General features: G+C 36.0%; 1 protein-coding gene across 1 annotated transcript in view; it reads left to right on the top strand.

The window, feature by feature from the left end:
• WDPCP (WD repeat containing planar cell polarity effector) overlaps positions 1–23,055 on the top strand; it is a 296,203-nt gene extending 273,148 nt beyond the window's left edge. The window contains exon 16 of the mRNA XM_061156106.1: positions 17,665–23,055. Within this exon, the coding sequence (XP_061012089.1) occupies positions 17,665–17,702 (38 nt within the window). The 3' untranslated portion in view covers positions 17,703–23,055. The remainder of the gene's footprint in view (positions 1–17,664) is intronic.
• Positions 23,056–24,055: the final 1,000 nt, after the last annotated feature.

Genomic DNA, 24,055 nt, shown 5'->3' on the forward strand with positions numbered 1-24,055 from the left:
CTGGGATAAACCCCACTTGATCATGCTGTATCATCCTTTTATTGGACTTGGTTTGCTAGTATTTTGTTGATGACTTTTGCATTCATCAGTGATACTTGTCTGAAATTTTCTTTTTTGTGTGGTATCTGTCTGGTTTTGTTATCAGTATAATGGTGGCCTAGAATGAGTTTGGGAGTGTTCTATCTGCAATTTTTTTGATGATTTTCTAAAAGATAGGTGTTAACTCTTTAAATGTTTGATAAATTAATCTGGTCCTGGACTTTTTGTTAGCAGTTTTTTAAAAAAATCACATTTTCAATTTCAGTACTTGTAATTGGTTTGTTCATATTTTCTATTTCTTCCTGGTTCAGTTTTGGAAGGTTAACCATTCTAAGAATGTGTCCATTTTTTTCTAGGCTGTCCATTTTGTTGGTATATAATTGCTTAGTCTCTTACAGTCCTTTGCATTTCTGGAATGTCAGTTGTACCTTCTTTTTTTCCTTTCTAATTTTATTGATTTGAGCCATCTCCTTTTTTTTTTTTTTCCTTTAGTCTTGCTAGAGGTTTATCAATTTTGTTTATTCTTTTAGTTTCATTGATCTTTTCTATTGTTCTGTTCTCTATTGCATTTACTTCTGTTTCGATCTTTATGGTTTCTTTTCTTCCAGTAACTCTCGTTTTGTTTGTTCTTCCTCTAGTTGCTTTAGGTATAAGATTAGGTTCTTTATTTTGGATTTTTAATCTTTCCTGATGTAGGATTTTATTGCTCTAAACTTCCCTCTTAGAGGTGCTTTTGCTGTGTCCCATGGGTATATCAATTAAGTCCATCTGGTCTGTCATTTAAGGCCTGTGTTTACTTATTTTCTGCCTAGAAGAGCTGTCCACTGATGCAAGTGGGTGTTAACATCCCCCACTATTGTGTTACTGTTCATTTCCCCTTTTATGGCCGTTAGCATTTGCCTTATGTGCTGAGGTGCTCCAGGGGCTTCCCTGGTGGCTCAGTGATAAAGAATACACCTGCCAATGCTGGAGGTGTAGGTTCAATCCCTGGATCAGGAAGATCCCCTGGAGGAAGAAATTGCACCTTTTGGTATTGTTGCCTGGAAAATCCCGTGGACAGAAGAGCCTGGAAGAATACAGTCGGTCCATAGCATCTCAAAGAGTCAGACATGACTGAGCTCAGTCCAACTCTTTGTGACTCGATGGACTGTAACCCACCAGGCTCCTCTGTCCGTGGGATTTCCCAGGCAACAATACTGGTAAGGTTGCCATTTCCGCCTCCAGCAAATCTTCCCAATCCAGGGACTGAACCCACGTCTCCTGTATCCCCTGCATTGAAGGCAGATTCTTAACTGACTGAGTCATCAGGGAAGCCTGGTGTTGGGTACATATATATTTACAATGTTTATATTTTCTTCTTGATCTCTTGATCATTATGTAGTTTTTCCTTATCCCTCATAACAGTATTTATTTTAAAGCCTATTTTGTCTGATATGAGTATTACTACCCATGGTTTCTTTTAATCCCCACTTTCTACCTGTATGTGTCCCTAGATCTGAAGTAGGTCTCTTATAGACACAGGTATATGAGGTTTTTCCTTTTTGGTATCCATTCAGCCAGTCTGTGTCTTTTGGTTGGAGCATTTAATCCATTTACATTTAAGGTCATTGTCATATGTATGTTCTTATTGCCATTTTGTTGTTTGGATTTGTTCTCTCCTCTTGGGATTTGATGACTATCTTTAGTGTTGTGTTTGGACTGCTTTTTCTTTATTGTGTCTGTATCTGTTGTAGAATTTTATCTGTTGTAGAATTTTGGAGTGTGGTTCCCGTGAGGTTTTAATATAGCAGTCTATATATATGTATCAAGATTGCTTTAAGTTGCATTTTAATTTCAAATGCATTTCCAATATTTTGCATTTGTACTCTCTCATGATTGCAGGCTTTGTCATATGTGTCTGTGGATGCTTTCTTATCTTTACTGTACATTTGCTTTTACCTCTGAGCTTTTCCATTCATAATTTTTTCTTGTTTCTAAGTGTGACCTTTTCTTTTCCACCTGGAGAAATTCCTTTAGCATTTATTGTAAGGCTGGTTTGGTGGTGGTGCTGAATTCTCTTAGCTTTTCCTTGTCTATAAAGCCTTTCATTTCTCCATCAAATCTGAACAAGAACCTTGCTTGATAGGGTATTCTTAAAAGGGGTAGATTTCCCCCGTTTATCACTTTATATATATTGTGCCTTTCCCTTCTGGCCTGCAGTTTCTGCTGAAAAATTATCTGATATCTTCAAGGGTATTATCATGTATGTTATTTGTTGCTTTTATTTCATTGCATTTAATATATTCTGATTGTCTTTTCCTTGTTTAATTAATATGTCCTGGCCTTTGCTTAATTAATATCCTCCTTGGATTATCCAGCCTGAGACTCTCTGCACTTCCTGGACTGGAGTGAGTGTTTCCTTTCCCATGTTAGGGAAGTTTTTGGCTACAACTGTCAAATATTTCCTCAGGTCCTCTCTCTCTCTTCTCCTTCTGGAACCCTTATAATGCAAATGTTGGTGCATTTAATATTACCCTATAAGTCTCTAAGACTGTTCTCATTTCTTTTCATTCCTTTTTCTTTACTCTGTTCTGAAGTGATTTCCACCACTCTATCTTCCAGCTCACTTATTTGTTTTTCTGCCTCATTTATTCTGCTGTTGAGTCCCTCTTAATTTTTCATTTCACTTATTGTTCATTTCTAAGTCTTCCAGCTCTTCATTAAACCTATCTTGTATCTTCTTGGTTTGTGCTTCCATTCTTTTTCCAAATCTTACATCATGTTTACTTTCATTACTCAGTTCTTTTTCAGGTAGATTGCCTATTAGTTGTTCTTCTAGGTTTTTATCTTGTCCTTTGCTGGCCATACATCTCTACCATCTAATTTTGTCTGACTTTCTGTGTTTGTGATTTCCTTTCCACAGGGTCATAATTCCTGTTGCTTCTGATGTCTGCTGCCTGGTGGTTGAGGTTGGTCCAGGAGCTTGTGCAGGTTTCCTAGTAGGAAGGACTAGTGCCTGCCCTCTGGTGGGTGGCGCTGGATCTTCTCCCTCTGGTGGTCATGTCAAGTGGTGTGTTTACAGGTGGCTGTGAGCTCAGTACAACTTTAGGCAACCCATCTGCTGATGGGTGGGGCTCTGTGCCACCCTGTTGGTGGTTTGGCCTGAGGCATCCCAACACTGGAGCTTGCACACTGTTGGCTGCCGCCAGGTTTTCCTGCCAAAATGGCGGCCTTATGCCAATCAGTATTCCCTGGGGCCCCTGCCACCAGTGTCCTTGCCCCCACAGTGAGCCACAGCTGATCCGTGCTTCCCCAGGGTACTCGCTAAAACCTGCAGGTAGGTTTAACCTTGGCTCCTATGGCGTCACTGGTTTGTGCTGGTTCCCAGTGCACATGAAACCTTGGGTGCACCTTTCAAGAGTGAACTGTTTCCCCCAGTCCTGCACTCACGCCCCACCGGTCTTCAAGGCTACATGCTCTAGGGGATCCTCCTCACAATGCCAGATCCTCAGGCTGGGGTGCCTAATATGGGGTTCATAACTCTCACTCCCATGGGTGAACCTCTGGAATATAATTGTTTTCCAGTTTATGGATCGTCTACCTGGTGGAAATGGGATTTGACTGAAGTGCTCCTCCTATTTTCTAGTTGTGGCATCTTTGTCTTTGGATATAAAATATCTTTTTTGGTAGGTTCCAATGTCTTTTGTCAATGGGTGTTTACCAGTTGGTTGTGATTTTGGTGTTTTCATGAGGGATGAGCCTAGGACAATGGGGGCAGCAATGATCATCTTACTGCAGGTCTTATAGTGGCAGCAGTGGCCTGTGCACTCTCGAGACAGTGGTTGGTGACTTCTTGCAGGTCTTGTAGTGACAACAAGGGTCTGTGCACTTCTGGGACATCAGGGGCAGTGATTGGCCCTTGGATGCAGGACTTAGTGGGGTTGGTGGCCCGTGCCCTTCTGTGGAAGCCAGGATGGAAATGGCAGCTCACACCATCCCTGGAACTCATGAAGAAGGTGTCCTGTTGCCTGAGAGTGCATGGCACTCCTATCCCTTTCTTAACATGCTCCCAAATAATGGCTCCTTGCCTCTCTGGTGAAACCCAGCTTTTCTGAGTTTACCCTCTGTTGCCACACTCCAGCCTCTTCAGCCTATGTCTGCACAGCCAATCTATCCCAGGTCTGACCGCTGAAGCCTGAGCTTCAGCACCAGGCCCTCACCCATGCTGATGGCCTAGCATCTGAGACAGGAGAACACAGGGCATCAGTACTGTCTGTGCCTGTTACTCTCTATTTTGCCTACGACAAACTGGTCGCTGCACTCTCAAAGCTACTCCATCCAGGCTGATCTCCCCACCAGTGAGGGGAATTCTCAGGGTACAGGAATCTTTCCTCTTTCACAGTCCCATCCCTGCACAGGTCCTGTCCTGATTCCTTTCTCTTTTTCTTTTGTCCTACCTGGTTACATGGAGGTTTTCTTGCCCTTTCAGAAGTCTGACATCTTTTGCTAGCATTCAGTAGATGTTCTGTGCAAATAGTTCTACTTGTAGATGTATTTTTAATGTATTTGTGGGAGATGATGAGCTCCACATCCTACTCCTCTGCCATCTTGATTCTCCCCTCCCCCCTCACTTAACATGATATTTAATGAAACAAAGTATGCCCTATAAATAATAATAAATAAATAAATAAAAAGAAACTGACTCTAAGGAAGTCCAGATGTTGGGCTTAATAAATACAGACTAAATTGAATTCATAGCACATGGTGTAGACCTTCCCACAATAAGTAACTCAGTAAGTATTTGTTGAATGAATGAATATGTGAATGCATGAAGAATTATAATACAAAATTAAAACAGGAAAAGGAGACAATGAAAAAGAAAAGACACACCTCCATCACATCACATAATTACCATTTTGTTTTTGTTGTGAGGAATATTTAAACTCTATTCTTAGTGATATTTTTTTCTACTCTTAGTGATTTTTAATAAACCAGTACAGCACTACAGCACTATTAACTATAATCACAGTGCAGTGCATTACATCCCCAGAACTTGTTCATCTTATAACTGGAAATGTGCACCCTTTGACCAACACCTCCCTAATCCCACTACCCCTCACTCCCTAGGAACCATCAGTAATTCTGTTTCTACATGTAAGTGATATGGACTTGCTCTTTTTCACTTATAATACTTTCATGAGCCATCCAAGTGGGCACAAATAGCAGGATTTCCTTTTTCTCGTGGCTGAATAATATTCCATTGTATGTAATTTAAACAAACACACAACCTATTCTTTACCAGGTCATCTATTGAGGGACATTTGTTTCCATGTCTTGGTTTATGTGAATAACACTGCAATAAGCCCGGGAGTGCAGATATCTTTTCAATATTTCTGTAATTGCCTTTGTATATCCAAATGTGGGATTTCTGGATTAGGATTATATGTTCTATTGTTAATTTGTTAACTTCCAAAAAAAAACAGTACTGGTTGTACCAGTGTCCATTCTCACCAACAGTGCACAAGGGTTCCTTTTTCTCATGTCATTATCAACACATTCTCTCTATTCTTTTTGATGACAACCATTCTAAAAGGTGAGAAATGATAACTCACTGTGGGTTTGATTTCCATATTCCCTGGTTAAAAGTGGTATTGAACACCTTTCATGAACATGTTGGCCATCTGTATGTTTGTTTCAGAAAAATGTCTATTCAGGTCTTCTGCCAATATTTTCAGTTGTTTTAAACTGTTTCTTTTGCCACATAGAAGCTTTTAAATTTTGATATAGTCGCACTTATTTTTGTCATTGTCACTTGCTTTTGCTGATGCTTCCAAAAAAAAAAAATTTGCCAAGACCAAGGTCATGGAGCTTTTCCCTATGTTTCCTTCTAGTAACTTTATGATTTCAGTTATTTAGTTTTTAATTCATTTTGAGTCAGTTTTTGTGAATGGTATAAGATATGGGTGCAATTTCACTTTTCTGCATGTATTTTTCATTTTCCCACTACCATTTATTGAAGAGACTATCCTGTCCCCACTGAGTGTTAACTCCCTTGTCAGATATTACTTGATACATATGTGTGCATTTATTTCTATCTCTTCTGTTCCATTGATCTATATGTCTGTTTTTAATCCCAGAACTGTACTGTTTTGATTATTACAGCTTTATAGTATAGTTTGAAATCAGGAAGTGTGTTTTCTCCAGCTTTGTTCTTTATCTGGATTTGTATGTTCTGCACTGAATCTATAGATAGGTAGTATCGTCATTTTAAGTGTAATTCTTCTAATTCATGAATATGGTCTCTCTTTCCAGTTCTGTCATTTTCAATTTCTTTCAAAGACATTGTTTTCGGTGTACAGATCTTTCATTTCTGTGGTTAAATTTATTCTGCTTTTATGCAATTATAAATGAGATTGCTTTCTTAATTTCTCTATCATAATCTATTACTAGTATATAGAAACTCAGCTGGTTTTTGTGTACTGATTTTGTATTCTCTAACTTTACTGCATTCTTTTATTAGGTCCAAAAATTTTTTTCGTGGCATCTTTAGTTTTGGACTTCCCTGGTGGCTTAGATAGTAAACCATCTGCCTACAATGTGGAGACCCAGGTTCAATCCCTGGCTCAGGAAGATCCTCTGGAGAAGGAAATGGCAACCCACTCCAGTACTCTTGCTTGGAAAATCCCATGGATGGAGGAGCATGGTAGGCTACAGTCCCTGGGGTCACTAAGAGTCGGATACGAATGATCCACTTCACTTTCACTTTCTTTTTGATTCAGTTCAGTCGCTCAGTCGTGTCCGACTGTTTGCAACCCCATGAATCGCAGCATGCCAGGCCTCCCTGTCCATCACCAACTCCCGGAGTTTACTCAAACTCATGTTCATCCAACCATCTCATACTCTGTCGTCCCCATCTCCACAATCCCTCCCAGCATCAGGGTCTTTTCCAATGAGTCAACTCTTTGCATGAGGTGGTCAAAGTACTGGAGTTTCAGCTTCAGCATCAGTCCTTCCAGTGAACACCCAGGACTGATCTCCTTTAGGATGGACTGGTTGGATCTCCTTGCAGTCCAAGGGACTCTCAAGAGTCTTCTCCAACACCACAGTTCAAAAGCATCAATTCTTCGGCAGTCAGCTTTCCCCACAGTCCAACTCTCACATCCACACATGACCCCTAGAAAAACCATAGCCTTGACTAGACGGACCTTTGTTGGCAAAGTCGTGTCTCTGCTTTCTAATATGCTGTCTAGGTTGATCATAACTTTCCTTCCAAGGAGTAAGCGTCTTTTAATTTCATGGCTGCAATCACCATCTGCAGTGATTTTGGAGCCCCCAAAAATAAAGTCTGACACTGTTTCCACTGTTTCTCCATCTATTTCCCATGAAGTGATGGGACCAGATGCCATGCTCTTAGTTTTCTGAATGTTAAGTTTTAAGCCAACTTTTTCACTCTCCTGTTTCACTTTCATCAAGAGGCTTTTCAGTTCCTCTTCACTTTCTGCCATAAGGGTGGTGTCATCTGCATATCTGAGGTTATTGATATTTCTCCCGGCAATCTTAATTCCAGCTTGTGCTTTTTCCAGCCCAGCGTTTCTCATGTACTCTGCATATAAGTTAAATAAGCAGGGTGACAATATACAGCCTTGACATACTCCTTTTCCTATTTGGAACCAGTCTGTTGTTCCATGTCCAGTTCTAACTGTTGCTTCCTGACCTGCATACAGGTTTCCCAAGAGGCAGGTCAAGTGGTCTGGTATTCCCATCTCTTTCAGAATTTTCCACAGTTTATTGTGATCCACACAGTCAAAGGCTTTGGCATAGTCAATAAAGTAGAAATAGATGTTTTTCTGGAACTCTCTTGCTTTTTCGATGATCCAGCGGATGTTGGCAATTTGATCTCTGGTTCCTCTGCCTTTTCTAAAATCAGCTGGAACATCTGGAAGTTCTCAGTTCATGTATTGCTAAGCCTGGCTTGGAGAATTTTGAGCATTACTTTACTAGCGTTGTGAGATGAGTGCAATTGTGCGGTAGTTTGAGCATTCTTTGGCATTGCCTTTCTTAGGGATTGGAATGAAAACGGGCCTTTTCCTGTCCTGTGGCCACTGCTGAGTTTTCCAAATGTGCTGGCATATTGAGTGCAGCACTTTGACAGCATCATCTTTCAGGATTTGAAATAGCTCAACTGGAATTCCATCACCTCCACTAGTTTTGTTTGTAGCGATGCTTCCTAAGGCCCATTTGACTTCACATTCCAGGATGTCTGGCTCTAGGTGAGTGATCACACCGTCGTGATTATCTGGTTTGTCAAGATCTTTTTTGTACAGTTCTTCTGTGTATTCTTGCCACCTCTTCTTAATATCTTCTGCTTCTGTTAGGTCCATTTCTGTCCTATTATTGAGCCCATCTTTGCATGAAATATTCCCTTGATATCTCTAACTTTCTTGAAGAGCTCTCTAGTCTTCCCCATTCTGTTGTTTTCCTCTATTTCTTTGCATTGATCGCTGAGGAAGGCTTTCTTATCTCTCCTGGCTATTCTTTGGAACTCTGCATTCAAATGGGAATATCTTTTTCCTTTTCTCCTCTCTTCTTTTAACAGCTATTTGTAAGGCCTCCTCAGACAACCATTTTGCCTTTGCATTTCTTTTCCATGGGGATGGTCTTGATCCCTGTCTCCTGTACAATGTCACGAACCTCCATCCACAGTTTATCAGGCACTCTGTCTGTCAGATCTAGATAAATCACTATCTGTTTTCACTTTTTTTTTAGTTTTCTACATATGTCATCTGCAAAATAAGACTGTTTTACTTCTTCTTTTCTGAATTGAATGCCTTTTACTTCTTCTTCTTGCCTAATTTCTGTAGCTAGGACCTCCAATAACATTGAGTCAAAGTGGCCAGGGTAACATGAGCTTCATTGTTAGTGCCCTAGTGGTAGTATAATGGTGCTACAATGTTAAGTATATAACACTCCAGGCTGCTCCACAAGAGACCACAATAATTTAAGAAAGAGTTTTATTTTCTCATGTAACAATCTTGGGAGTTGTTACACACCAACACTTCTACACATATCCCATTGGAGAAATCCTGGTCACAAAGCTACACCTAACTGTAAGAAAATCTGGAAATTATGTTAATTGAGATGACCATATATGCAGCAAAAAGAAACACAGCTAAAAGCAGTTGCCACTCGAGGGAAAGCTACCTGTTCATCTGTTACACTGAGTTTTGAAGAACAGTATTTAGAAGAAGAAAAGCAAAATGGGAGAACGTCTTTTATATGATCCTCATATGCACAGAAATAAAATGATTTAAAAACCTATTTCAAAAATTATTCCCAGCTGCACATAATATGGCTGTCTATATATTTTAGAAATTCTTCCAAATGTATTATATTTCCAAATACACTCATCATATATAATCTTTCAGATACTATACTATAAATGGCTGAAGCTTTATAATTTCCAAAGCTGAAGCTTTGCCATTTCCTTTTAAAATATATTTTTAAATTCTGATATGAAAGGTTATTTGTGCATAATTTTGAACTTTAGAGAATATCGAGGACTTTCCTGCAGAGGGCACAGGTTTGGTCCCTGGTTGGGGAACTAAGGTCCAGCATGCCACATGGGATGGCTAAAAAAAATTACTCATTTTATTACACCCAGAGATAACTGACAATATTAGTCAACTTATTTTTTTTCTTATGCATATGTTTAACAAAACTCATTTATTTATCTTCCTTTTTGTTACCCAGTGGTATGTTGTGCCTACATTCCCATGCCATTAAAAAACATTCAAAAGCCTCATTTTTAATGTTATCTTCTTCCTAAATGCCTTACTGGTTTTACTGTAAAATCATGGTACCATTGTAAAACTGTATAGAATTACAGATGATAAAACATGGAAGATTCTTTTATACTTAAAATCTTGTTATTAATATAAAATCATTATAAAATTAGGCTACAAGTTTTTCTTTCTACAAACAATTTGAAATTGTGGTTAACTGTTTACCTACATTTTGAGGCTATATTACTTGTTTGATTAAGGTGATACATTCAGGCCAATCCACTTTTGGCTCCACTTTACTTACCTATTGTCTGTTTATTGTGTCATGATGTCAGTTTTGATCTATACCTTCCTACCTCTAGGCATCTTTGCCTAAAAAGGCAGCCCTAAACCCATCACAATTATAAGCACATCAAAGACTATCTTCTTTGCTTAGCTGCAGAAATCTATACAAGACTGTATTACATGTGTAACTTAAAAGAGACATAAAAGTTTTCAGTAAAATTCCTAAGAAAGCATGATTATCCAACCTTTATTTTTCGTGGTGACATAACGTTGTCAATCATAGAATGTGGCATATTAACACCAACTTTTAATTGCCCTTATATATAGATTTTTCCTGTTAGATGTGGATTTTCAGGTTATACCTTTCTTTTTTTTTTTTTTTTTTTCAGGTTATACCTTTCTGTCATTTAAATATTTAACATATTTTTGAATTCTAATATACTAGATCACAATACTATAAAACAAGAGGTCTTCTTTTCAGAATTCTCCTACTCGTAAATGGACAGTAACTTAGCAAAAGATAACAATAATCTTAGGTGCAAACATTGAACAATATGGGCTTTAACCCAACTTTTTCTCCTTTTCAATGTCTCAAACCTTCTCTGACTTACTTAGTAATTAGACTAGTTAACCGTGCTGATCCAGGATAGAACTGTTCCCAAATAAATTTTTGCAATCAAATAATGAAGAATTTTGCCTGAGGATTGATATGTTGTAGTAAAAGTAACTAATTAGACCATGAAGTTAAGAGCAAAAAGAATAGCTACTAACTTGGCTAGTATAGAGTACAGGAAAAATACCTTGTATCAATAGTCCCCAGTTGTAGACAGACAGATTCAGGCAGTTTTTATCCTACAAACTTTAAGAATACTACCATGGTAGTCAAGAAAGCCAAGTCCTAGTTTGGCTAAGCAAGTCAAGACTAACCATGTGACAAGTCACTTTTGGGGATCTCAGTTTGCTCATCTATAAAATAAGAGATAACTAGACGAGTCTTTTCAGCACTAAAATTCTATGCATATGAGTGCATATAATTAAATAGAACTCAAATTAAAATGCTATATACAATATACAACTGTGGGGGGAAAAAATCATTTGTGCATAGATGGCAAAGAATCCTCCTGCAATACATGAGACCTGGGTTTGACTCCTGGGTTGGGAAGATCCCCTGGAGGAGGGCATGGCAATCCATTCCAGTATTCTTGCCTGGAGAATCCCCGTGGACAGAGGAGCCTGGCAGGTTACACTCAGTGGGGTTGCAAAGAGTTGGACATGACTGAATGACTAAGCACAGCACACCTAGTGGTACAAATAAATTTGAATATTCTCTTAGAGGGTGAACTACTTTATTCAAAAATGCTTTTGAATTAAATCCTCTTACATACTGCCTTTAAAAGACTTACTTTATGCTGAAATTTACTCGAGCATAAGATTACATAAGATATAATATCAAGGTGTCCAAGCAAAGGAGCTAATGTAGAAAGAATAATTTCTAAGTAAATAGAATGATTTCACATATATTTGCCAACAAAAGTCATAAAATTATTGAACTTTAGAGCTGAATTTGGACTTCTTACAGATATTTTACATATTAAGTTCTCCATTCAGAATTTATATCAATTCTTCCTATACTTTTACCATGTCCCCAAGATGTCTCTTTCCACACAAAAAATATTTGCTATATTGTTGGTGTATAAAGTTTGAGTTAAAATCATGCATCTTCCTTATCAGAATGAGGTAGTATCTTTAGGCTATTTTATATATCTTTATAGCTTACAAAATGGCTTCATATAACCATAAATCTATATTCTCAAGGGGAGTAAGAGAAGAATCAGGGTTTTTCTAGTGACATAAAGAAAATAAAATGCCCCTCATGCCCAAGTCTAATCATCCTACAATTTGCTGTGATGTAGAATTCCATTTCAAGCTGATCTACTTCAGCCTCCACCACAGACATACACACCTCTCAAGAAACACAGATGTCAGGAACTTGTAAAGCATTCCAGTGATGCACTATGACTAACACTTCCCTTATGACTCAGCTGGTAAAGAATCCGCCTGTGATGCAGGAGACTTGGGTTTGATCTCTAGATTGGGAAGATCTCCTGGAAAAGGGAAAAGGTACCCACTCCAGTATTCTGGCCTGGAGAATTCCATGGACTGTATAGTCCATGGGGTTGCAAAGAGTCAGACACGACTGAGCGACTTTCACTCACTATGACTAACTCCAGTGGCCTTGCAAGTGCCAATTAAGGCTATCTCCTCCCAGTTCCAAGTTCAAGGACATGATGTTGGTAACTCAAAACTGGCTATCGTAGAAATATTTTACACCACAGAAATCAGGAAAATGGTTGGTTTGGGGGCTTTTGTTGGGTTTGGTTTTTGAAGAGCTGGTTGTTAGTCATTTAATAGCACATGACTGAGGTAATCCCAGGTTATGGTTCCTGACAGCCAAGTGTCCATATATCAAAGACAAGACCTGTAACTGTTCCTACTTGTACAACTCCCAGAACTGAATTTTTAACTTTCATGAATCCTTCTCCAGATGGATATGAGAGAGAGTAAGGTCCATACAATAGGTAATTTATTGCTTGTCTTTGAACCTATATAGCAATGTTGTTCAATAGAAATATAATGCAAGCCACATACTTATTAACCTTAAATTTTCTACATGTTAAAAGTATATCTTAAATTACATGTTAAATTTCATCAGAAATACTTTATCTGTATTTAGAGTTCATAGTTTTCAGTTGAAGAAGTAATTTCAGGTACCCAAGTTGGTCCATACAGTCTTTAAAAGTTTTTACAATTACTGAGAATCAGTTTTTAAATTTAAAATTTTTAAATAGATGAAATTAAAAAATTCGTTCCTCAGTCATACTAGCCATGTTTCAAGAGTTCAACAGCCACCCATAGTAGTAGTTCCCATACTGGACAGTGCAACTATAAAGCATCAGAACCTCAAAAGTCTTGCAGACCCTTGAGCCTCAACACTGTGCCAGTGTGATGTGTGGAATAAAATGATAAACTCTTCAGTGCTTTAGTTTTCTGAGACAACAGTAATCTTAGAGGAATAAGCAGTTAATAATTCAACTATTTAATCATAGACGTTCTAATGATTGCTCTAATCATTAAATCACTCACATGATAGAGCAGCTGCCATTTGTGGCATGTCAGGTTATTTTAAAACCAACTCATCAAGCTGTAGCTCATTTTGAAGAAGAGCTTAACCTTGTTAGATGTTAGTAGCTAAAAATGCTAAGCATTTATAGAATTTCTTTAAAGGACTTTACAAGATTAATTATAATTAATCTTATAATAATGTATTGTTCCTGTTAGTGAATTCCTGAGGTCAAAGAAGGCCTTTCTATGTAACAGAAATGTTCAACAATCAATTTGTCATATATTCTATACTACAGTGTATATAAATTCAAGTCTTAAATATCTCACTCCTGAGAGATGAACAAGAAAAAATGTTCACCTTAAGTAACTTTTCTGATCCAGACTACAATAAACTAATCTCAACACAGAAAAAGTCCTTTTGTAACAGTCATCATTTATGTACTGTCTGTGGAACAAGTACAACTTTCTTGATTATATGAAAAAGATTTTTAAATCTCATTTTTATGGTACTTAACATCTAAACTGCCATCAAAACCATAATAACACCATCCATTTTTATGTGCCTTCCTGTTTTCTGAGTGCTTACCTGAATCATTTTATTATCTTAGCAACCCTAAGAGATACACAAGACAGATGTTTTGTCAATTTTTTGAATGAAATTCAGAGAGGCTGAGTGCCTTGCATACATATTACATAGTCATCAATGCAACAGCTAGAGTTCAGCCACTGTTTATCAAGTGCATACTTTTAGCTGGTGAATATGTTGAACACTGCATTATCTCATTTAATGGTCACAGTAATCTTATATCTATTTTACAGATGAAGAAAGTATGATGTACAGAGATTGTTACATATAAGTCCTTCTTTCTGAAAGCAAGTATTCTCTACTCTGCTGAGTCCAGAAATGAACTATTATCAAAGTAGGAGAATAAAAGAACCAATCTTCATCAAACAAAAATTACTATAGACTAGCACACGTTACTTACCCAGCATAGTTCTATGCTTGGCAATTACCATCATGTTTCATATTTATAACAACCAAACAACCGTTAAGAGTTAAATATTAGTTTTCCCATTTATAAGTAAGGACAGAGACTCAAGTGACAGAAGCAGAATTTAAAACCATTCCTGTTTGATTCCAAATCTTAGACTCTGAACCACTCTGTCATTCTGCTTCTGAACAGCAAGCTAGTTCACTGTAATTTCCCATATATATCTTACTGCCTAATGTTACTTATTTTTTGAGTTGTTTTGTCTTTCGTGGGGTGGGAGGTTGTCATTAAAAAAAAAAAGATAGGTTTACTTTGTCATCTTTGTTTACCAAATTATCCTGAGGTTTACTTTGTCACCTTTGTTTACTGAATTATCCTAACGATGCCAAAAGTGAGTACCTCTACCATTTTCACAGCATAATGCAGGAAAGTAGCTTTGATCGGTGTGTCCTACAATCTTTAGAATAACCCTGAGCAGTGCGCTGGCAGATTATAGTACTACTATGGAACTGAATTTCCCTACCTTAGACTTTGAGCTCTAAACAGTTCCTTCACCTATTCAGTGGTAAACATCAGCAATTTCTCCAAAGTTAAAGGAAACTGACTTGTTTGTTGAGTGTTTTGATTTAAAGTTGTATTTATAACAACAAAATATGGGATAGAAGACTAAGCATTGTTACAGTAAATTTGCTTAAAGTGTAGCTAAATAATTTACATTAACAGAGGCCATGAAGTGTAGGTGCGGAGTGATTTCTTAAGTCAAAAAAATCTTTTTTCTTATGGACTTCTCATTTCACCTTGCCTTAATAATCAGAAAGACAAGTATTTAGATCTTAACACTTTTTCATAACAAATGGTATGTTAACCTAAGTACGATAAATGCTTCTGGGGCAAATTTTCTGTTACAATTCAATTGCTTCTTTTTTATTTTTTGGCTAAATTCCACAATTAGTTAGTTACTGTGTTCCTGGTAAGATTGCCTCTAAGAAGGAAGTAAAACAAGTTTGTGCATATACATATATATTGCATGGTCAAAAGTGAAGACAAAATGTGAAAGAGAAGCATGTTGTTTCTAGTAAAACTCATTCCTTATCTAGAATTAGGTGTACTCATAAATATATGTACTATAATAAGTAAAGATGGCTGTTTCATTATTTTTTAGAAAATATATAGTCTTTCAAGCTAATAGTCTAGATATTTGTGATGTATTCATTTAAGCAGAAGAAATAGCTGGCAAATGTTTTATGTCAGGTGGTATGCATGCTGTTTATAACCTTTCTTCTCTTTATTCAGTGTAAGGTAACTAGATGTGACAGGGTATGACATATCACAGAGATGACTCAGGTCAGGAACTGCAAGAAGTCAGAAAAACAGTACCTTTTAAAAGGGCCTAAATAAATAGTACTTAAAGATCTGTAGAGTGTAGTATAGTCTTTTTTTCTTTTTTAAACCCTGTTATCTATCAAAAAGAATTGAGTTCAACTGCTTAAATGTTGAGGAAAGTCTTTTACTCAGAGGAAAGTGAATTAGGGTAATGTGCCCTGCTAATTCGGGTTGGGGAGGAATCTCTTGTTTCCTTTAAAATTAGGAGTGCCTACCGGCAGACATATCTGTTTGTTTCGAGTTTATATATCTATTTGTTGACCAAAAATTCAATGATAACGATTCCATTACCTACTTTTCCTTTTTGTCTGAAGCCTTTGCAATTGTTTAGCTTTCATTACGAATTCCTGTCCCAAAGCATGGGATTTCAACAAAGAACATGGTTAGATCACAAAGCTTGCTTTTTTTTTTTAAAGGGCTGAATTTTTTTTCTGTCATAGGAAAACAACTGTGTACATTAGTAAATGGTAAAGTATGACATACACTTGGAGAAATGTATATACTGTAAGTGTTCAACTCGGTAAACATACCCATATAACAGCCAGATAATAAAACTGAACTTCACAACACCCTAACAAGTCTCCCTTGCCCCACCTTCTCAAACCTCCAAAGGATAAACATTTCTGACTTCTAATACTACAAGTCAGTTTTAACTGATCTTGTATGAAAATGGTCTGTCCTTCTCTAGAAATATTAATAGGTTCATTCATAAATGTATGTACTTCAGTAACGTATGTTGATGACTAGTAGGGTCTTTTTGGGCAGGGCTGGAGTCTGACTTATTTCACTTAAGATTACTTTTGTGAAATGCACCCATATTATGTATATTATTCCATTGTATATAGCAATATATAACACAATGTATTTATTCATTTTGTCAATGATGGGTATTTCAGTTGTTTCCAGTTTGGGGTTCTTATAAATAGTCTTCTAAATATCCATTGTGAATATACCCATCCATTTCTATATATATTCAACTTCAATAGATACCTCTAAAGATTTCTTCATAGTAGCTAAAACAATTTATATTTTTGTCATCAGTACATGAGAACTACAGTTTAGTCTCATCTTTGCCAACAGTTGTTAGCGCCATCATCTTAACTCAATCTGAAGGGTGTATACTGCTATTATAGATGTAGTTTGTATTTCTTTGATGACTTCTGAAACTGAGCATCTAGTTATATGTTTTTGGCAGTTTGAGTATGTTTTGTACAGTTCTTTTTCTCATGTTTTTTCAGCTCTTTATATAATCCTAATATTTAACTGCAAATATTTTCTACTACTTGAGTTCCCCTTTTTGCTTTTCTAATATTATATTTTGATGAGAAGTTTTTAGTAGTAATGTACTGCAGTTTCTTAGTTTTTCTCATTATGTTGATTAGATTTTGTGCCCTGTTTAAAAATGTTTGTAATACTCCAAGGTATTGCAGAGATATGTTTTAAGATCTTTGTCTTACCTTTTATACTTCAATCTATAATCCATATAAAATTTATTTTCTGTATACATTGTGGGGAAGGGTTTTAAAAATGTGTTTTAACCACATGGATATCCACAAGAACCAGCACCCATTACTTAAAAGATTAACCTTTCTCTATTGCTCTTCAGTGTCACCTTTGTTTTAAATCAGGTAATTGCACTGTATCTATCATCATTGTTTCAACTACTATAGAGTTATAAAAGGTCTGGGTTTCTAGTTATGTGAGTCTTTTCCGTTTGTTTTTGTTCAGAATTGCCTGACTATTCTTGGCCCTATGCACTTGCATTTCCATTTTACAAACAACTATCAACACAGAAAGCTCTGTTAGGACTTTAATTGGGTCTGCATTCAATCTGTTAAAATCAGTTTAAAAGGAACTGACATCTGTAGAACACTGAACCTTCCATATATCTTTCCATTTATTCAGGTCTTTACTTTTTATGAATATTTGATAATTTTCAATGCAGAAATTCTTAATTTCTAAACATTTAGGATATTTTTGCGATTATAAGTAGTATTATATTTTGGGTTTCATTTTCTGTATGCTTTCATAAGTAAATTTTTGAGTATTTGTCTTATATGCACTGATTTCTTTTTAAAAAGGAGACTGGAGCAGATATGTGGAACAGAAGCACCATTGAGAAAGAAAGAAAAGAGTGGCTCCTGAAGTTACTTAAGAGAGACTACAAACCAACAACAATAAAACAAAACTAATAACCAAATTATAGTGGTCCTTGTCTACTAATGGCCTATACCTGGATATCCTGTAAACTGTTTTTTTTTATCCTCTACCTATTCTCTTGTTTTCCATTGGTATGATATTATCTCTTAGCATTGCCAGTTATTTTTACTGAATTCTAATTATTGAATTAAAAAATTATACATGTATCAATGGTGTTATATTCCTCCAGAGAAGATTTTCCTTTTCCTGTGCTGGGCAAGAAGAATGAGGGATGACAACTTTAATCCAGTCAGTAAATGTGCTAAATTGATGCTGGGTTGTAATTTTAGTAAAATTCAGCCTACCTCTGACCTTCCTCTATACCTACGTGTGTGTGTACATACATACATACACAAAGACACATATAATAATGTTATATATATTGTATATGATACAATTTGTGGCAAGTGAAAAAGATAAAATTAAAAAATTTTATCCAGATTTTTATTTCTTCTCAGATGGAATTCTCATGCGATGCAAACTCTTCCACTCTACTTAATATTGTCTTATCTTTCAAGTACATCTTGAATTTTATTGGATATTAGTGTACTTACAATATTGCGTTAATTTCAGGTATACAGCAAAGTGGTTCAGTTACACATACATTCCGTTTTTTCAGATTCTTTTCTCATATAGGTTATTATAGAATATTAAGTACAGTTCCACATGCTATACAGTAGATCCTGGTTATCTGTTTCCCAAGATCCTAGTTTATCCCTCCCCGCAACTTTTTCCTTTGATAGCTGTAAGTTTGTTTTTGAAATCTGTGTGAGTGTGGTTTTCTTTTTTTTAAATCAGCTCATTTATATCATTTGTTTAAATTCTACATATAAGTGATAATATATTTGTCTATCTCTATCTGACTTCACTTTACTTCGTATAATAATTTATAGATCCATCTATGTTCCTGCAAATGACATTATTTCATTCTTTTTTATGGCTGAGTAGTATTACAGTGATATTTTTACTAATTCTTCCTTATCCACTCCTCTGCCTATGGACATTTAGGGTGCATTCATGTCTTGGCTGTTGTAAACAGTGCTTCTGTGAACACTGGGGTGCATGTATCTTTTCAAATTATAGTTTTCTCTGGATATATATATGCCCAGGAATGGGATTCTTGGATCATATAGTAGTTCTATTGTTTAGTTTTTTTAGGGAACCTCCATAGTGGTTGTACCAATTTACACTTCCACTAATAGTGTAGGTGGGTTCAGTTTTCTACACACCCTCTTCAGCATTTGTTTCTAGACTTTTTCATGATGGCCATTCTAACCAGTATGAGGTGATGATACTTCATTGCAATTCAGATTTGCACTTCTCTAATAATTAGTGATGTTGAGCATCTTTTCATGTACTTTTTGGCCATTTCTTTGGAAAAATGTCTATTTAGATCTTTTGCCCATTTTTTGATTGGGTTTTATTTTTTTTCCTTTTTCTTTTTTTGACATACAGCTAGCTGCATGAGCTATTTGTATATTTTGGAGATTAATCCCTTGTTGGTCACTTCATTTGCAAATATTTTCTCCTATGCTGTGAGTTGTCTCTGCATTTTATTGATGGTTTCCTTTGCTGTGCAAAGCTCTTAAGTTGAATCACATCTTTGTTTTTGATAATTACAAAGATAATAACCATTTACCTTTGTTTTTATTTTCATTGGTCTAGGAGATGGATTCAAAAAGATATTGCAGCAATTTATGTCAAACAGTGTTCTATGTTTCCCTCTAAGAATTTTATAGTTTCTGGCCCTACATTTAGGTCTTTGATCCATTTTGAGTTTTTTTGTGTATGGTGCATACACAAAATTTCTTGTGTATGGTGATACACAAAATTCTCATTTCATCCTTTTACATTTAGCTGCCCAGTTTTCCCAGCACTGTTTGTTGTAGAGACTATCTTTCCTCCATTGTATAGTCTTCTCTGTTGTACACTAGTTGACCACAGGTTCATAGGTTTATTTCTGGGCTTCCTCTCCTGTTCCATTGATCTATTATATATTTTTGTGCCAGTACCATACTTTATTGATGACCATAGCTTTGTCGGGTGCCAGGAAGCCTGATTCCTCCGGCTCTGTTTTTCTTTCTCAGGATTTTTTTTTGCTATTTGGGTCTTTTCTGTATCCATATGAATTTCAAGATTTTTTTGGTCCTAGTTCTGTGAAAAATGCCATTGGTAATTTGATAGCAATTGCACTGAATCTTTAGATTGCCTTGGGTAGTATAATCATTTTGACAATATTGATTCTTCTAACCTAAGAACATGGTTTATCTCTCCATCTGTTAGTATCATCTTTGATTTCTTTCATCAGTGTCTTATAGTTTTTCACAGTACAGTTATTTTGTCTCCCTAGGTAGTTTTATTCCTAGGGATTTTATTCTTTTTTGATGTGTTGGCAAATGGGATTATTACCTTAATTTCTCTTCCGAATCTTTCATTGCTAGTGTAAAGAAATGCAATAGATTTCTGTGTGTTAATTTTGTAACCTGCAACTTTACCCAGCTCACTGATAAGCTCTAGTAGTTTTCTGGTAACATCTTTAGGGTTTTCTATATACAGTATCATTTCAGCTACAAACAGTGACAATTTTACTTCTTCTCTTCCCATTTGGATTCTTTTTTTCTCTGATTGCCATGACTAGGACTTCCAAAACTATGCTGAATCAAAGGGGCAAGCATGGACATCCTTATCTTGTTCCTGATCTTAGAGGAAATGCTCTTAGTTTTTCAATATTGAGAAGGATGTTAATGGGGATTTGTCACATATGGGCTCTATTATTTTGAGGTAGGTTCCCTCTATGACCAGTTTCTGGAGTTTCTAGCTCACTTATTCACTTCCACCTCATTTTTTTTCTGCTATTGATTCCAAATATGACAAACCCATAACTTATATCATACTTACCACTAAGTGGGAAGTTTAACACTTTTCCTCTTAGATGAGTAATAAGACAAGGACACCCACCCTTGCTACTTTGAATCAATAGAGTATTGGCTGTTTTAACAAGAGCAATTAAGGAAGAAAAAGAAATAAAAAACATTTAAGTCAAAAAGGAAGAAGAAAAGCTGTCACTATTTGCAGATAATATATACAGAAAACCCTAAAGACTCCCCACAAAGAACTATTAAACAAATTTAGTACACTCTCAGGATACAAAATCAATTTTCAAAAATCTGTTGCATTCCTATACACTAATATTGAACTATCAGAAAGAAAAATTAAGAGAACAATCCTATTTTCAATTGCACCATAAAGACTAGGAATAAATTTAGCCAACAAAGTGAATGACCTGAACACTGAAAACTACAAAATTGAAAAGAAATTGAAGAAGACACAGTAAGTGGAAAGATAAATCGTGTTCATGGATTGGAAGAATATTGTTCACATTTCCATACTATCAAAAGCAACCTACAGATTCAATGCAATCCCCATCAAAATTCCAATGGCATTTTTCACAGAAATCAAACCAACAATCTTAATTTGTACAGAAATACAAAAGACCCAAAATAGCCAAAACAGTCTTGGGGAAGAACAAAGCTGTAACGTCAAGCTTCCTCATTACTGTAGTAATCAAAACAAAGTGTGGTACAGGCATTAAAATAGACACAGAGACCCATAACATAGAATGGAGGGTCCAGAAATAAATTCATGCAAATATAGTCAACTAACTTACAACAAAGGAGCCAAGAATACTCAATGAGGATAGAACAGACTCTTTAATAAACGGCATTAGGACTGTACAACTGTACAGCCATGTGCAAAGGAATTACTGAACCACTCTCTCATATTCAGCATACAGAAAATTAATTCAAGATGGATCAAAGACTTGAAAATAAGATGTGAAGTCATGAAACTTCTAGAAGAAAACATAGGAAAGCTCCTTGACATGTCTTGACAATGATATTTTGGATTTGACATCAAAAGTAAAACAAGTAAGTAGGACTAAAGCAAAATAACTGCGACCATCAACGAAATAAAAAAGCAACTAATAGAGTGAGAGAAAATATTTGCAAATCATATTTCTGATAAGGGGTGAATATCCACAATCTATATAAAGAACTCACACAACTAAACAGAAAAAAATTGAACAATCCAGTTTAAAGTGGGCAGAGGATCTGAATAGACATTTTTCCAAAGAAAACATAAAGATTGACAAAAGGTACATGAAAAAATGCTCATAATTAAGGATATGCAAATCAAAAAACAATGGGATAGCACTTCACACCTGTGAAATGATTGTTCTTAAAAGAAATAACATGTGTTTGTGAGGATATGGGGAAAGGGACCTTTAACCTTTGGTGTGAGTGTAAACCAGCACAGCCACTATGGAAAACAGTATGAAATTTCTCAAAAAATTAAAAATGGAACTACCATATGATCAAGCAATTCCACTTCTAGGTCGTTTATTTGAAGGAAACAAAGACACTCAAAATGACATCTGCACGTTCACATTCACTGAAGCATTATTTGCAATAGCCAAGACATCATGGGTATACAGGTATGCACATGCACACACAACGTAATGTTGTTAAGCCAGTAAATGAAAATGGAAATCTTGCCATTTGTCATAACATGGAAGGATTTTGAGAGCATCATGCTAAGTGAAATAAGTCAGAGAAATACAAACACTGTATGGTCTTACTATACGTGGAGTCTAAGAAAAACCCATGAATACAGAGAGCAGATCTGTAGTTACTAGAGGCAGAGGCTGGATGAGATGAAATGAAGTTGCTGAAAAGGTACAAAGTTCTGGTTGTAAGATAATGTTCTGGTAAAGTAATATACATCATGGTGACTACACTTAACAGTACTGTATTGCATATTCATGTGTATGGTGTCAGAAAGTGTTCTAGTTTCATTCTTTTACAAGTGGTTGACCAGTTTTCCCAGCACCACTTGTTAAAGAGGTTGTCTTTTTTCCATTGTATATCCTTGCCTCCTTTGTCAAAGATAAGGTGTCCATAGGTTCGTGGATTTATCTCTGGGCTTTCTATTCTGTTCCATTGATCTATATTTCTGTCTTTGTGCCAGTACCATACTGTCTTGATGACTGTGGCTTTGTAGTAGAGTCTGAAGTCAGGCAGGTTGATTCCTCCAGCTCCATTCTTCTTTCTCAAGATTACTTTGGCTATTCGAGGTTTTTTGTATTTCCATACAAATTGTGAAATTCTTTGGTCTAGTAAATACAAAAGTTCTCATCACAGAAAAAAGAACTGTAACTGTGTATGGTGATGGAAACTAATCTTATATAATTTACACATATATATTTATGATATATCATAATAAAAGTCATTATGTGTACACCTAAACTAGTACAGTGTCATATATCAATTATGTATCATTTTAAAAGAAAAAACAAAAAATGAAATTACATACATAAGCCTTTCCACAGCAATAATGTCAGTGGTCTAAACATCAATTTTAAAACACATTTGTGGGAGAGTAATAAATAGGAGGGGCTTCCCTCATAGCTCAGTTGGTAAAGAATCTGCCTGCAATGCAGGAGACCCAGGTTCCATTCTTGGGTCAGGAAGATCGCCTAGAGAAGGAAATGGTATTGTCAAAACAATCAGAAGAAATCAGGACTAACTCTATTAATGTCAGATAAAGTAGACTTCAAAGAAAAGAAAATTACCATGGACATAGGACATTACATAATTATAAAAGAGCAACACAGCAAGAAGACATACTAAGCCTAAAGGTTTTATGTGCTGAACAAGAGAGCTACCAAATAAGTGAAGCTAAATAAGGACAAAAAGAAGAATTAGAGAAGCCCATGTTTCTCAAAGACATCAACACCCCTCTCTCAACAACTGTTAGAACAACTAGAGAAATTCAGCAAAGACAGAGAAGAATTCAACAGCATCATCAAATACCCAACAACATCAGAATATATATACTTTTCCATTGCTCGTGAAATAAATACCAAGAGAGACCATATACTGAGTCAAAAAACAAATGTCAACAAATTTAAAACAACTGAGTTCTCTGGATCTTATGAAGTCAAAGTAGATACTGATAATATAGAAAATCTAAATATAACAAGAAATCTCCAACAGTTGGAAACTAAAAAGTACCCTTCTAAACAATCCATAAATCAAAAAAGGAAGTCTCAAATGAAATTTTAAAATATACTGAACTGAGTAAAAATAAAATTGAAATTTATGGGACATGTTAAAGAAATGCCAAAAGGCACATTTCTAGCATTAAGTGCTTCTATTACATTAAAAGTCTCAAATCAGTACTCTTAAGTTCTCACCTCAAGAAACTAGAAAAAGA

The sequence above is a fragment of the Dama dama genome, chromosome 11 (assembly GCF_033118175.1).
Source record: "Dama dama isolate Ldn47 chromosome 11, ASM3311817v1, whole genome shotgun sequence".
Classification (NCBI taxonomy): domain Eukaryota; kingdom Metazoa; phylum Chordata; class Mammalia; order Artiodactyla; family Cervidae; genus Dama; species Dama dama.